At 56.0% G+C, this 13,514-nt stretch overlaps 5 protein-coding genes across 7 annotated transcripts; 2 read left to right on the top strand and 3 right to left on the bottom strand.

Moving 5' to 3' along the window:
* The first annotated feature begins 1,118 nt into the window (after positions 1 to 1,118).
* Positions 1,119 to 3,256, top strand: PV09_05680 (uncharacterized protein). The gene is made up of 3 exons (XM_016359216.1): positions 1,119 to 2,291; positions 2,352 to 2,422; positions 2,489 to 3,256. Exons 1-3 carry the CDS (start codon positions 1,749 to 1,751, stop codon positions 2,736 to 2,738), a joined length of 864 nt encoding a protein of 287 aa, XP_016212895.1. The 5' UTR covers positions 1,119 to 1,748; the 3' UTR covers positions 2,739 to 3,256.
* A 470-nt stretch (positions 3,257 to 3,726) lies between these two features.
* PV09_05679 (uncharacterized protein) lies at positions 3,727 to 5,755 on the top strand. Its single transcript, XM_016359215.1, has 2 exons — positions 3,727 to 4,780; positions 5,032 to 5,755. Exons 1-2 carry the CDS (start codon positions 4,125 to 4,127, stop codon positions 5,036 to 5,038), a joined length of 663 nt encoding a protein of 220 aa, XP_016212894.1. The 5' UTR covers positions 3,727 to 4,124; the 3' UTR covers positions 5,039 to 5,755.
* A 516-nt stretch (positions 5,756 to 6,271) lies between these two features.
* On the bottom strand, positions 6,272 to 8,132 carry PV09_05678 (uncharacterized protein). The gene has a single exon (XM_016359214.1). It carries the CDS (start codon positions 7,533 to 7,535, stop codon positions 6,540 to 6,542), a length of 996 nt encoding a protein of 331 aa, XP_016212893.1. The 5' UTR covers positions 7,536 to 8,132; the 3' UTR covers positions 6,272 to 6,539.
* Positions 8,133 to 9,478: 1,346 nt separating this feature from the next.
* On the bottom strand, positions 9,479 to 10,621 carry PV09_05677 (uncharacterized protein). The gene is made up of 2 exons (XM_016359213.1): positions 10,318 to 10,621; positions 9,479 to 10,258 (listed from the first exon to the last, which is right to left on the bottom strand). Exons 1-2 carry the CDS (start codon positions 10,401 to 10,403, stop codon positions 9,547 to 9,549), a joined length of 798 nt encoding a protein of 265 aa, XP_016212892.1. The 5' UTR covers positions 10,404 to 10,621; the 3' UTR covers positions 9,479 to 9,546.
* A 146-nt stretch (positions 10,622 to 10,767) lies between these two features.
* PV09_05676 lies at positions 10,768 to 13,502 on the bottom strand. Of its 3 annotated transcripts, none has more exons than XM_016359211.1 (2): positions 11,823 to 13,502; positions 10,768 to 11,762 (listed from the first exon to the last, which is right to left on the bottom strand). In XM_016359211.1, the coding sequence occupies exons 1-2, from the start codon at positions 13,304 to 13,306 to the stop codon at positions 11,588 to 11,590; spliced, it is 1,659 nt and encodes a 552-aa protein (XP_016212890.1). In that variant the 5' UTR covers positions 13,307 to 13,502; the 3' UTR covers positions 10,768 to 11,587. The 3 variants fall into 3 exon arrangements, with proteins under 3 accessions (XP_016212890.1, XP_016212891.1, XP_016212889.1); XM_016359212.1 differs by having other exon boundaries at positions 10,768 to 11,747; XM_016359210.1 differs by having other exon boundaries at positions 10,768 to 11,730.
* Between the last annotated feature and the right edge of the window lie 12 nt (positions 13,503 to 13,514).

The raw sequence follows: 13,514 nt of genomic DNA, 5'->3' as shown, positions 1-13,514 counted from the left end.
TCGCGATGGGAAAGAAGGGAGGGGGGGGGGGGGGGTTTTTGTCCTGTTCCACGTAATGAGATCGCCAGAAAACATGACGAAGCCGTACCAAGATTTCTTTTTCTCGTAGCTTGGTCAGCATGCGGTAAGAATGATAAGTTATGGTGTATCCTACGTTTCCAAACATATTTGGCCCCTTTTTATGTGAAAAAGTACCGTGCGCAATGACTCGGTGTAGGAACATACTCTTTGGCGTGGCACAAAGCGTTCATGAAGGCATATGATGCTCTCCTTAGTCCATATTTTTGGCGTTTCAATCTTTTCGAAGGCGAAGATATGGCCTAATAGCTGACATTACACCGGTATGAGTTGTTGAGGTCCCTGGAAGTCAATTGCACTCGAGACCGTGGCACTCGACATAGCTAGACGTAACGTTGACGAGGAGTTGAACGATTACAACATTAGGTGGCATCTCTCCCTATGGCGTGAAAAGATATTTCAATGAGATGCTAGGTCCTTCCAATCAACTGATGCCTTCCGGACAGTCAAACCTCGCTTGTCTAACCTAGTGGGATGCTTCTCACAACAAGGCGTGTTGAAAATGATAACAAGAAAGGCGGATAAGAAGGCAACGAAAGGAGCTGAAGAAGGGTGTTGACACCAGACGCATGCTGCACAGTGCTCAATGAATCTGCGCACGATCGGGATCTCAATCGGATCTAAGACAGCGACCCCAGGTCGAAATCATAGGCTGAAAGACGAGCATGACAGCGGAAATGGCGATTGAAGACTGAAGCCAGCAGGTCCCGTACTTGGATCAGTCAACAGAAGTTGACTGATTCTGGCTGGCTACGTGTGCAAGAGTCCGTGTTTGACGGAGACGACGGGCCTCATCGCGCTCTCGGCCGAAGCGACGGAAAGCGACGTCCAAGCCTCGTCGACGGCATCACAAAATGATACACGCTTACCAGAAATGGACGCGTTATCTTAGAACTACTGTGTGCATTGACGAATCGACCGAGATCTGCCCGTGTGTCGGCGCGGGCAGATGGCCCTGGAGAAAGGCGGAGCCATACCGCGAACGATCTTTCTTCACGTGCGTGGACATCTAGCGACGCTGCCGGCCTGTCTGACCATTGGATTTCTCCAAACCAGAGTCCTTTTGCGGCCACAAGGGCGCTTCACCTTGGCGTACGATTTTATGTCCCTTTGAAAGGAGGCGTGGATGATCCCCTGTGGAGTGCATCCCACCAGAAGCGTCTGGACCCTTCGAATCCGCTCACGGTACTAGTTCGCCTGTGCCTTCGCCATTCGCGCGCTATCTGCTAGCATACACGTCGCATAAACGGCTATCCTGCAAACTTCTGAGCACAAGCAGGTGCATAAGTCCGATCGTCTTTGCTCTCACTGCCACTGTCCGATCCCCTCCGCTTCCGCTTGCCATCTCGTCCTCCACACCAAGCTTTTCCTGCGTCGCCCACCATACGACTTACGCTCCACCCGCCTCACCCGTCTGATACCTTTCTGAAGCGGCTTTTTTGTATACCTAAGCGATAAAATACATCTGCGGTCCCCTCGAGCGTTCGCGTCGTTCGTGGCACACCACGAGGGGGACCAATTGCTGCGAACCATCATCAGACCATTCCTCATGAATTTCCCCACACGCCGTCCGCATGTATGCGCGCGAGAACTCTGAAGGTAGACGACGCGAACACACTCGGCGAAGATTGACACGCGCATCTGGGCTGCGAACGAAGGAGTGAGCAATAATGCCGACGTACATATGCCATGGGTTTCGATGGCCCCGCCCTCTGATTCGCATTCACATCATCCTGCAGAATCTCGACGACGCTGCTGCAGAATGGCTAATGGCGCCCCGGACCACAGAGACGATGCTTCAAAACTTCAAGACCATATACCCGGAGATAATGCCGTCGCTGCCTAATCTGAAGTTCGTCGAGCAGTATGATCCCTTGGATGAGAGTGCCGAGTCCAAATCACAGCCATATGCCTACGTGTGCGACGTTGTGCATGAGGTCAAATTAGGCATTGAGTTTGACGAAGTGCGTGGCAAAGGCGTGCCTAACGATGCGTGGACAGCAATGATGGATCTAAGGGATAAATTAGCCCCAGGAGAGAAGGTTAGTTGGTTCGTGGTCGTGTGTGGTGATGTAGAAAGGTGGAGTCCACCGGAGGCGAACACGTTGACTGGCACGGTAAACGGGTTGAACGGCTTGCATTCAAATGGACGGGTGAATGGGTACAAGGCCTCTGGAACGAATAGATCGAGTTGGGGGAGGGATGATAGCGAGGTGAGCAGACGCGATCCTCGACCAATTCAAGCGTGAGCACATGCTAACGGCGCACTTCAGACTAGCAGGCCCAGCACATCTCGCAGCTTCAAAAAGTTATTCGGTGGCGGAGTGCTAAGAAAGTCTAAGAGGTATGGCTCTTCATCTGGATGCCTTTTCATCTTGTCGCACCGAACCTATTCTCACTGGCTTGTTAGTATGAAAAGCATTAGCAACATGTCTGGCTCGCAGCCCAATTCGCCAAACGAAGTCCCTCCCTTGCCGCAATCGCCGCCGCTCTCTAGTCTGCCAGCCCAGCAAGCGCAAAGTACGGCTCCACTGGCGCCGCCCAAGAGCGGACCGAACATCACCCACGCTTATGCACGCCTTCCCCCCGAGTTAAGGAATCCGCCACCGCCGCAGAGGTCGCCGCCACAAGCACCTGAAGCATCCGTCTCCGGCGGGTAGTCCTCTCCTCCTTCCTTCCTTTCTCGCCTGGACAATGAACACGCGCTTATGAGCCCAAGAAAAGAACAGCGGATAGGGTGTTTGTCTTAATGAACTTTTTGGTGATCAGCGAATGGGCGGGCACATGAAAAGAAGTCGCGCCGATTATTTTTTATCCCCGAAAGAACGATGGCTAGAAGCAGGCCTGTGCTGCAGTCGACGTGAGGCGGGACGAGCCGTCGGTGTACGCATTTCTTTTCTTCCGTGTTTTTTTTTTCGGAACCAAATTTTTTGGAATCAAAAGCTCTACTTTCGGCGGTGGGGGAAAATCTGGCACTGCGACCTCGTTTTGCTAGGCTAGAGGTACGCTGCGCTTCTCATGCATAATGCGGTGTTGGCTTCACAGGTTTAGCATTGTAATCTCTCTCTCTCTCTCGCTTCGCCAGCAGTTTATATCGACGGCGGCGACTCGGACATATAGACATGGTTCAGATCAGTCTCACTGCTGAATAATACACCATTGCCTACGCGCATCCGGACCAGCTGCACAGAAAGATCCGTTGTGCAACTTGAATGTCTCGTCAACGTCGAGCCACTGCGTCGGCCTGAGGTGCTGGCTTGAATGTGATTCTAGATAGCGACTCGATGACCGAGGCGCGACAGGCGCTCGCTTGTGCGGCGAATACCTCGGAAACAACTCCGGCGGCGACGCTGATTCGATTGATTGGCTTTGACGCCTCGGCAAGGCCTCCGACGAGGCCGCAGGAGTCTTGTATGCAGTCGCGGGCACCGACGGTGGAGAGTGCAGCTTTGGCCGGAGAGCATTGGCGAATGGCCCGTGAGCGCCACGATTACGGGCAGCCAAAATGCTTCGCGGGCAACGAGCCAATGACGGCAGGCGGCGGCAGGCCGGCGTCGCCTGACTGGCCCGCCGGCGCGCGGTTCCCAGCCATCGTGCTGCGAAAACGCTCGTCGTCCAAGATTACGTCGGCTTGCGCCAGGCGAGTGCGCGCGACGCCCGAGCCTGAACTCTCACGCTTGCATCGCCTTGCCCAACCACGCCGTCAAATCCTGCTCCACCCCCTCACCTCGACTTGCTCCGTGCAAACGTCTGCGCGATCCCTTCTTGTTCTGCGCCGACCCCGTCCTTCTCGTCGACCTTTCGCTCGTTACACGGCCCAAGCAGCGTCGGCGGGAAACTCTCGCCCAGCAGGCCAATCACGCTTCCGCATCCGGCAACGCGTTTCTTGGGCGTCGGACAGGACTCCCTAGCCTCTCCCGCCAGACTTCGCTCGACCGAGTCGCCTCTCGCACTTTCGCGCCTACACACAAGACACCAGTCGGGAAACCGACTTTCTGACCGATCGGGGATTTTGGTTTTCCCTCTGCAACGCGGGTCGCCCAACCATGGCGCCCGTACTGCATGCAGCTCCTCATGTTGCGTTGCTGCCGCGGCTTTCCGCCCACGCGACTCACCTCGCCCATCGCCTAGCGAAGCGCATCGCGTCGCCGTCATCGTCGTCAACGCAGCAGCAGCAAGCGCCCGGGCTCCTGCGAAGACAGAGCAATGGCGGCACGGCCGTCATACCGACTTCGTACAAGATCGATGGCCCTCAGCCTGCTGCCGTGGCCGGCATCGTGCTCGGGTCCGTCGCTGCGTTCGTCTTGATCATCCTCCTCCTCTTTTTCCTGTCTGGCAACGCCCCCACATGGACCATCACAGGCGAGGAAGAGATCGTTGTTCGCCGTGACGACCGGTCCTCAGGCCGGCGACGCTCTCGCCGCAGCGGGACCACCAGCGAGCGGATAGAGGTTCGAGAACGGAGCCCGCGGACACGCACAACGATAGTGGAGGAGACGAGGCGGAGTGACAGATACCGCCCGTCCAGCGTCAGGCAAGAAAGCATAGTGGACGAGCGCATCGTGGAGAGCAGGCGCGGGTCGAGACCCCCGCCGCCTCGCAGAGTGGAAGGCGACGACATCGTCGAAGTGATTGAGGAGGGCAGCAGCATTAGCGACCCGCCACCTAGGAGAGATCGGAGACGGAGGAGCTCAGGCTACAGGTCAGTCGATCCCAATCAGATTTTCTAGTTGCGACCATCCGCAGATGAGACTGGAAAGCAGCGGGACCAGACAGTATTCCCGACTCGTCTGTCCCCCTCGTGCCCAGTTCTAGTGTAATAGTGCGGAGAGGAATTGCATTTGGTCGTGTGGGTAATCGCCTCTGTACCGCAGGACCGCAAATAGCCCGCACCATCAGCCTTTGTCTTCTCGCTCCACTAGTAATCGCCGACTGACTCTTTTTTTTTCGAAGGTACTAAGCACGAATCAAGCAAGGAACTTGGGGTCACAAACGCATTGAAATCACCACGGCCTATCATGTGTCGCGCGTTCCGAGCCAGCAGCCGAACCCTTCAAGATCGGTCACTCAACAGGCCGGCCACCGTGCTGTCGTAAGGACGACGTTCTCTTCTTTCTTCTTTGCATGAACCGACTTTGCGGAATTTTAAACTTTTTGCAGCCCCATAAGGCGAGATGCGTCCTCTACGTAGCACAAGCTGACGTGGCGAGAAGATGGGCGTGGCGGAGAGCAGAGTGTACGATACGTAATGTCGAAGAGAGACGCTAATGTTTCTGGTGGGCTCGCTCCGAGGAGGAGACATGACAAGTTTACAGGTAGAGAGGCGCTCGCGGCTCTGACACTCAGGGGATGTGCATATTTTCGACGTATAATGATTTATTTCTCCTTTATGCTTCGCACTAGGATGCCTTAATAGCATGCACCACACACACACACACACACTCGCGCACGCGCACAATTTACGAGTGCGAGAGCAGCCGGTGCCTCTTGTAACAATCGCGGCGAAAGGAAAAGAATGAAACGGATTTTTTTTGTTCTGTTTTTCCTTCGCCACGGCGATCAAGTGCGCATCCACTTGACGCACGCCAGAAGAGCAAGGCCAAGCGTACAAACGCGATTGTTTAAACCCCCCCCCCCACCAAAAAAAATAAGTCACGGAAGCAGTCAAATCAATTTCGATGTTTTTCTTCTATTTCTATTTCTATTTCCCTTTTCCCCCCCCCCCCCCCCCCCAAAATCTTCTTGCTTGCCCGCCGTCCCCCCTCCAAGGTGTGGGAACGAAGCCGTTCCTCGAGATCGGACACCGCTCCGCTCGCTCATGTTCCCTTGGGATCCGCCTAGCGCGGTGTTACAATGCGAAGCAAGAGCTGCACAAGTGCGAAGGCCAGCATTCCACGATCACACACACATGTTTGTGAGTGTGTGTGTGTCTGTGTCTGTGTGTGACGTGTGTGCGCGCTCATGACTTGGAACAATGATAACTGAGCGACCACGGACGCCTGGTCACGTGCTCATCAACTCTACCATAGCCTCCCCTCCCTCCCTCTCCTTGCCATGGACGCGTTTGTAAAGAGTACGATGAGGGAAGAAGGGGGAAGAGGAGGGGGGACAAAAGTGAGGGAAATTTGCGTTGGATGAAGCGAAACGTGAAAGAAAACATTAAAGTAAAAAAAAGAAGAAAGGAACAGGGTAACGGATAGTTGAGGAATGTGGTGAGCCCCAAACATCGTGTGCGAGGCACTAAACGTTATACTATTGACAGTTCTATCGTCGCTGTATCTACCAATTTTCAAAATGCTCCTTCGCTCGATAGGGTATCTTAATGCATACTGCTTCATGTACCACCGGTGTATCTATGCAAGAGAGAAAAAGAAAGAAAAAACTTGATGCCAACACGAAACAAACTGGAATAACGAAAATGCAACAAAAGCTCTGTAGAGCATCGGCGCTGTGGTATACGTTCAAGACGTGAGGTGGCGGGGCAGCTTCGTCGTCTTGCGCTCCTGTTTTTCGTTGGGGACGTCCATTCTGATTCTCCTCACACTACCGGCGTCCGAGCCGTCCTTCTCGTCGTAGAACTTGGGGTGGCCCTTGGTCACGCACTTGGGCAAGAACTTTCTGAGCAGCCCGCGCACGCCGCTGTTGGCGCGATCGATGGCGGCGTACTCCCTCAAGCGCGCTTCTTCCGAAGTCCAGTGCATCACGGTTGGAGGAAATGAGGAGGTGTAGTATTGCTCTTGCTCATCAGCAACGTCAAAGCCAGACGACTCAGGGGGGGTCCGATAGGGCGAGACTGGATGCGAAGGGTACTGAGATATCGAAAAGCCGTCCGCGGAGCTCAGACTGCGATACAGCGTCGGATGGGTGTATGGACTGTACGCCAAGGGCGCTGGAGCATACGAGGTCGATGGCCTGGACGATCCGGCGAAAAGAGAGCAGCTACGAGCATGGAGAGCAAGCGCCTCCTCGATGTTGGTCTTTGGCAGGTGGATCGAACCAGAGCTCGCGAAGCGCTGGTTGCGAGGTCGATGTCGACCCGAATGCGACATGGTCTGTGGCAGCTCGTCGCCAGCGACGGTGCGTACGGAACGCTTCGAGGTTGACCGAGCTGTCTTTGGCCGTCGATGGTGTTGGCTGGTGGCCGAGATAGCGGAGTCCCTGCGCGAGTTTTCTGTGCTTGACATCGATTTTATGGACGCAGCGGTTGTTTGTCCGTGCGAACGATTGTCCATGGCATTATCATTTTGATGTTGGGAAATGCTGTGACTGGTTTGCGAAGTGATCATTATGGGTCGTGAAGTAGAAAAGTCCGGGACAGCAAGAACGTCCTCCTCAGGAACTGTGGCATCAATGCTGGGCGAAGGCCTGAAGCCGCCGTCTGCGTTGTCCTCGCTCTTTCTTTGCCCGAAGGTCCGCACCGCTGCGGAAGAACACTCCTGTCCCCGATCTGGGGACATCTGGGGAGCTAAAGGCCGAGTGATGTCGGAGAGGTACTGACGGTGGTTTATAAAGCCGGCGTGTTATTTAGCGGTGAAATAATAATGACCATCTGTTGGGAGCCTGCAACTAGGATCAACCGTTTCCCCAAAGGCTTTGCTTGCCGAAACCAGTTCACAGTCATGGGACTGGGGTGTCCATCTGCAGCGGGAGCCGCCAAAACGCCACCACCTTCACCGCCCACTGCTCTTTTTGTGCAAGGGCGGTAGCGAAAGGGTCTAGAGGTGAATGGGGAAGTTGACTTTCGAGGTGCAGAGCGCAACGTAATGACAACAGGAGAAGTGCAGTGGAGTCGGGGCAGACTACGGAGGAATCTGGACACGCTCGGTGCGGGTCGAGGCGTTTGCTGGAGGCGAGATATAGGCGCTTCATTGCGGGAGCATCACATGCGGACAGAGCGGCGGCAGTCAAAAGACGATCGCCTTCTCATGGAAAAGCAACTTAATTTCACCCATGACTGTGGAAGATTGACAGCACGAGCGCGAATCAGAGCTGCTGGGACGATCCGATGAAACTGCAGCGAGGTCGGCACGGGCGATGTTGTGGGCTCGCGCGAGTGCACGCCATCTGCAGACGCACAGCGTAAAACAAAACAGCGCGTGGGAGTTTGCCAAGAGCGCCGGCTACACGCAGCGCCCTCGAAGTAGCTACGCTCGGGACGAGGAGAGCCAATCTGGAGAGCGTTGACGATGATGAGATCAGGAGGCGCGCTGCGCACCCTTCCCATGATCATGCAGGTGCCTGTGGAGCATCGAGCGTTGCCTCGTGCAGCATAGCGCGGACTGTGCCAGCTTGCTCAAAGGGATGAGCGCCGACGCGGCGAGTGAAACAAGTCAGTTGTCGGTGGCAAGACATGTGCTCGTGGCTGCTTGTGCTTGAGGAGAGAGAGCACGCGACGCGTGTCGGGAATCATCCTGCTCACAGCTGTCGAAGGGGACCCCACAACGAGGACGGATGGACGACGATAGGATGCTCAAGCGACGCGGGAAGGCCATGGCCATGGTCAGTCGTGGTCGAGGTCGTGGCCGTGGTCGAAGTCGGCCGTGTGTTGTGTCGCAGCGACGGGCAGTCTTGGCAGACCGAGGAATGTCCAGCGCGGAAATTTCCGTTGTCGGTGCCGACTGATTTGCGTGTGCGGTTGTGTGTTTGTCGCTGACCGTCACGTCGCACACGTGTCTGCTTGTGAAAACGACGGCGCACGGCTTGTGAGCAGTGCTAAGCTTCGTCTCCGTCGCTGCTCTCCCCGGTCAACGAGAAATTAAGGTGCTGGCCCCGACCTGCGACTTGCACCGCAAGAAAAACGGCGCGGAGGGCGGGACGAGCGAGATTCAGATCCGCGGGTCAGATCGCGGTCACACGCTCTTGGACTTCGCGCGCCGTCCGCGACCGGGACGCAGCGACCCTCTCGCACACACCTCCCTCTCACGTGATCGCGCTCGCGGTCTCAGCGCTCGCCGCCAGCACGCTCTGCAGGCCGCCAGAGCAACTTCTCCCGCCTTTGAGCACTCACGGCTCCGCGATGATTCACACGCACATGCACACGCTCAGTTTCTCTGGTCGGCATGCCAGCGGGAACCCGTCCCAGGCGAACCCATGGTTCCCTCTGAGACGAGCTGTCGACTGAAATGGTGAACCCGTCCTTGTCTGTCGTGCCCTAGCAGTTACCGTCACCGTTCCTGAAACACCGTTGTTGGGCCATGTGAACGCTCCAGGACCCTCGCGCCCCGGCAATCGTAGATCTCGTCGGAGAATCTCGACACCCGTGTCGGCCTGGCTCTGCTCCTACGACCGCTGCTCCTGTACATTGGTTGTGGTCGTAGGAGTGGTGCGAGTGGTGGTGGTGGTAGTAGTAGTAGTAGTAGTAATGGTAGTGGTAGTGGTGGTGGTGGTGGTTGTAGAACTGCTACTACTACTATTATTATATTACTACTACATCCCCGACCGCGACTTCGACCACGACTACCACCACGACTACTGGATCTCGTGGTAGAAGTCTAGAATGCACTTGCCGACGGCCTCGGGCGCCTCGAGACAATGCCAGTGACCCACGCCCTCCATCACAACCAGCCGCTTCTCGTCCGTGCCAATCTCGTCGTACATCTTCTTCACCGCGTCCAGCGGTGCGGACTTGTCTTCCTCGCCGGCCACGACCAGCACCGGCACCTGGACCTCGCCATAGGCCGGCGGCCTTGCGCTCGCGATGACCCGGCAGTGGCTGATGTAGCCCTGCGCCGTCTGGCCCAGGAGCAGCTCGCGGATCATGGCCTTCGCAACGTCTGTGGCTCTGCTCCCCACCGCCGCGTGCGGGATCGTGTTCGCCATCGCCTCCATGCCCTCCCTCCGCACGACCTCGATCCGCCTCGCAAACGTCTCCGCCACGGTCGCTGTCGGGTACACGGGGCCGATCCACACCGTCGCCGCGACGCGGTCGCCCCACGTCGTCGCCAGATGCGCCGCGACGATCCCGCCCATGGAGTGCCCGACCACGACGGCCTTGCCGACGCCGAGCGCGTCCAGGACCCCGATCACGTCCTGCGCCAGACTGTCGACGCTCTGCTCGATCTGCGTGTACGGCGAGCGCCCCGCGCCCGTGCTGTCGAACACGACGCACCGGAAGCCGTCCCTCACGAAGCCCGGCACGAGCGCGACGTAGTAGTTCTGGCTCGAGCCCAGCCCGTGCATGCTGTACAACCTCGTGAGTCACCGTCACGCTACAACGTGCGCAAGCCCGGCACAACGCACAAGATGAACGTCTCCCTCGCCGGACCTGGCTCCGGCCGGAAGTCCGTGTAGTGTATGCGCTTGTAGCCAAGCGTCAGGAAGGGCATCTTCGAACTTTTCGCCCCTTTCTTTCGTACGTCTGGACGTAAGAATGCCAAACAAGAAGCGCGCCAGGCGTTTCAAAAGGGCGTAAAAAAAACGTAAGGGAAGTTGGTTATTCTTCCCCTTCTCTTGATTTCTGGTATACTAGCTCGACGAAATTGAGCGAGAAAAAAAGAGGAAAAGAAAAGAAAAAAAAAACCCTCCCCGTAAAGGTGACGTTATGATCCTGGATAGCCGTTTAGACGCAAAAAGGACGAACGTTGAAATGGTGCGTTTCCGACAGCACCCTAGACGCCCTCCCCTTATCCGACAGTTCCACGCGTACCTTCCGGGCACGAACCGAAGGCCTGAGCATGCCCGATTCATCACTGTGTATTTCTATGTATTTTAGCAAAACGAGGCATCTAGTGGGGTAGTACATGAGGCTAACGTGGAATGAATCCCCCCCAAAAGAAGAAAAAAAGAGTGCAAAAGTAGCGCGAGTCAAAAAACTCATGTTCATTAGCCAGTTTGCTCATCAAGCTGGCAGAGGTGCCAGTCCAACATGGTATCAATGACGTGAATCCAACATCCGCAGTATACCAAAACAAAAATGGGAGAAGAAAAGATATATATAAAACAAACAAAACAAGTAGGACGGTTCGACCCGGCCCTTAATATATCGGTCGACTTTCCTCCCATTTGCGCTCGGACATCTCTGGTGCCCGGCCTTCGTCATCCGCTGGCATCGTGCTCAACCCTGATAGCGGGCTACTTGCAGGCGGTAACATGCTGTGTCTTCCTGTGCTTCTTCTGCCTCCACCGGGGTATCCTGAGATGCGCCTGCTCGCTGCGGTGTCCGGTAGAGCAGCTAGCGGCCCGATCCACTCCCACGTCAGACCGTAGTCTCCTTTCCTCATCTCCTGATTCAGCTCCCTCACGTTCGAGTTCTTCTTGACTTTGGCCATCGTCTTGGCCCAAAGGTCCTGCACCCATTTCTTTCCAATGTCCTCGTTGAGAATCTGATCTCGCAAATGACTGACCAACAAGAAAGGCTCGGGATATGTTTCCGGGTCTTCGGCGTGCAACGTCGCATGCGTGCTCAACCTGTCAAAGGCTTGCCTCGCAAGATCCTTGGCCCACTCTTCCTCAGTTCGTCGCCACTCGAGTCTGCGTTTGCCGTAGAATGACGTGCCCGCAACCATGAAGATCAATGCAAGGGACCAAAAATACTCAGCCAGCTTTCGTCGGAGTCCAGCCCCGAGGTCGATGAGGAGGAGACGGATGGACGTTCGGAGTGCACAGACGAGCGACTGCTTGGCCCGAGAAGTACTTCGAAGATATCTGGTTCCGCTGTAGAGAAGACGAAGCTATTAGCGCCGACCCTTGTCAGATAAGCGTTTGAGATCACGAAGGACGCGCCCGGAATTGATTCGAGGACTTACCCTGTGTTCTCGACAGTGACGACCTCGTCGCGATTCATGATCTCGGGGATTGCTTCTGCGAACAGCGCGTCGAATTCTTCCTGAGACATCTTCTTGGTGCGTTTGGCGGATAGAGTAGCCTTCAACTCCTCCTCAGAGATAGCGGCCGACTTCAGCGGTGTGGTTTCTCCCGCAAGAGGCTCTCCGCATTCGTACGCAGCGTTTCGATCCCGTAGCACGTCGACAGCTCTCTGCACAACGTGTTGAACTTTGCGAGTCTTCTCTGTGTCCGGTTCACACGAAGGAGGTAGTGGGATCGGTAGGTTTCCACCAAGCGTAAGAGGGTGGTGCTGAAGCACGAAGCCATCTTCGCACTTGGTTTCTAGATTCTGGTAGCAGAACGCATGCTGGGGACATGGCTCGCACTGGGGTCGTAGCGAGTCTGCCCATTCTGGGATTTCCTTGCCGGCTATTTCCATCCTTGGCTCGTTTCCGACACCACAGTAGCCTACGCTGTATTTCTCCTGGACCCAAAGAGTGCCCAAGAATCCAGCACTAATCACAAGAGGCCATAGGAGACCCTGAAGAATGAACGAGCCGGAACCACCTTCTCTTCTGCGGGGCGGCCGCACGAGTTGACCAGAGGCTTCTTGCTGAGCCAACTCTAGAGCCTCATCAGGAGCAAATTCTTCCCCGGCAGGGACGAGCTCGGAATCAGCGGAAGGCGATTTCTTTCGCTTCATAGTCGCCACAGGAATCTCGTACGCCGAGCCCTTTGCGGAAGCCTCTGACTTAGAAGCCACGACACCATCAGTCTTCCGTCGTGAGGATGTACTCTTCCGTTTCTCTGTGCCGACCGAAGGCTCGATTGTGCGTCTTCTCCGGTCTGCGCCGTGCGCTTGCGGTGGCGGCGAACTTCCCCCGCTCTGGAACGGATTGTCCATAGTGAAAGGACTGTCCTCTGCAGGTTTGTGCCATGCTTCGGGATCGGGACTTTCCTGCTTCGGCGTCTTCATGCTCGGCCGCCCTCGTCTTTTCGGCGCTGGGACTGGAGCTGTCGCAGGTTCAGGGTCGAGATGTTCAGGTTCCATCGACCGCGTGGCTCTTGTGGTCGTTCTCCGTGGCCTCGCTGTAGACTCAGGCGCAATCAAGGTAGCCTCTGACGAGAGATCCTCCTCCACGGGCTTCGTCTTTCGCCGTCCACCCCGTCGCGCAGGCGTAGGAGCAGGCTCAGGCTGTGGAAGCTCGTCCTCATCTACCGTGCTGGTCTGGCTTGATGGAACATCCTCAATGCCTCTTGCCGAACGTTTTACCCGCTTCGACGCCGCCAGCAACTTCTTGGCCTGTGGGACAAGCTCGTCATTGAAAAGTTGCAGCAGCTGCGGCTTCTTCGCATTCGACGGATATTCGATGTTGTGCGTGAGAAGGACGTTGCGCAGGCGCGGGACCGTCAGCGTTGCCGGGTCGAATCCTGGTGCCAGGTAGAACAGGTCGTCTTCCTCCATGATGCAAGAGGTTTTTGATGGCGCGATAAGCAGGGTTCTGAATGGCGTCAATGAAGCAGCAAGTTAGACGACCGTGCGCAAGGGAACGGTTGACGATGAGCGCAACAGTGAAACCTCTAGAGCGACGTGGCCCGTTGTGAGGCGCTCAACAGCAAAAAGTGTTGCTAGGGCCAAGTAATGCGAGTGGAAAGTTGGATCTTTTGTTGTC

The sequence above is a fragment of the Verruconis gallopava genome, assembly GCF_000836295.1.
Source record: "Verruconis gallopava strain CBS 43764 unplaced genomic scaffold supercont1.18, whole genome shotgun sequence".
NCBI classification, from domain to species: Eukaryota; Fungi; Ascomycota; class Dothideomycetes; order Venturiales; family Sympoventuriaceae; genus Verruconis; species Verruconis gallopava.
The sequence above is the reverse complement of the archived record's forward strand: the minus strand, read 5'-3'. Positions and strand labels throughout refer to the sequence as shown.

Coding starts and splice junctions, on each gene's coding strand:
- PV09_05679 (XM_016359215.1), top strand. CDS start 4,125: ATGGCGCCCGTACTGCATGCAGCTCCTCATGTTGCGTTGCTGCCGCGG.
- PV09_05677 (XM_016359213.1), bottom strand. CDS start 10,403: ATGCCCTTCCTGACGCTTGGCTACAAGCGCATACACTACACGGACTTC. Junction 10,259..10,317: donor GCGAGGGAGACGTTCATCTT/GTGCGTTGTGCC, acceptor GAGGTTGTACAG/CATGCACGGGCTGGGCTCGA.
- PV09_05680 (XM_016359216.1), top strand. CDS start 1,749: ATGCCGACGTACATATGCCATGGGTTTCGATGGCCCCGCCCTCTGATT. Junction 2,292..2,351: donor GGGGGAGGGATGATAGCGAG/GTGAGCAGACGC, acceptor GGCGCACTTCAG/ACTAGCAGGCCCAGCACATC. Junction 2,423..2,488: donor GTGCTAAGAAAGTCTAAGAG/GTATGGCTCTTC, acceptor CTGGCTTGTTAG/TATGAAAAGCATTAGCAACA.
- PV09_05678 (XM_016359214.1), bottom strand. CDS start 7,535: ATGTCCCCAGATCGGGGACAGGAGTGTTCTTCCGCAGCGGTGCGGACC.
- PV09_05676 (XM_016359210.1), bottom strand. CDS start 13,306: ATGGAGGAAGACGACCTGTTCTACCTGGCACCAGGATTCGACCCGGCA. Junction 11,731..11,822: donor GTCACTGTCGAGAACACAGG/GTAAGTCCTCGA, acceptor TCTTCTCTACAG/CGGAACCAGATATCTTCGAA.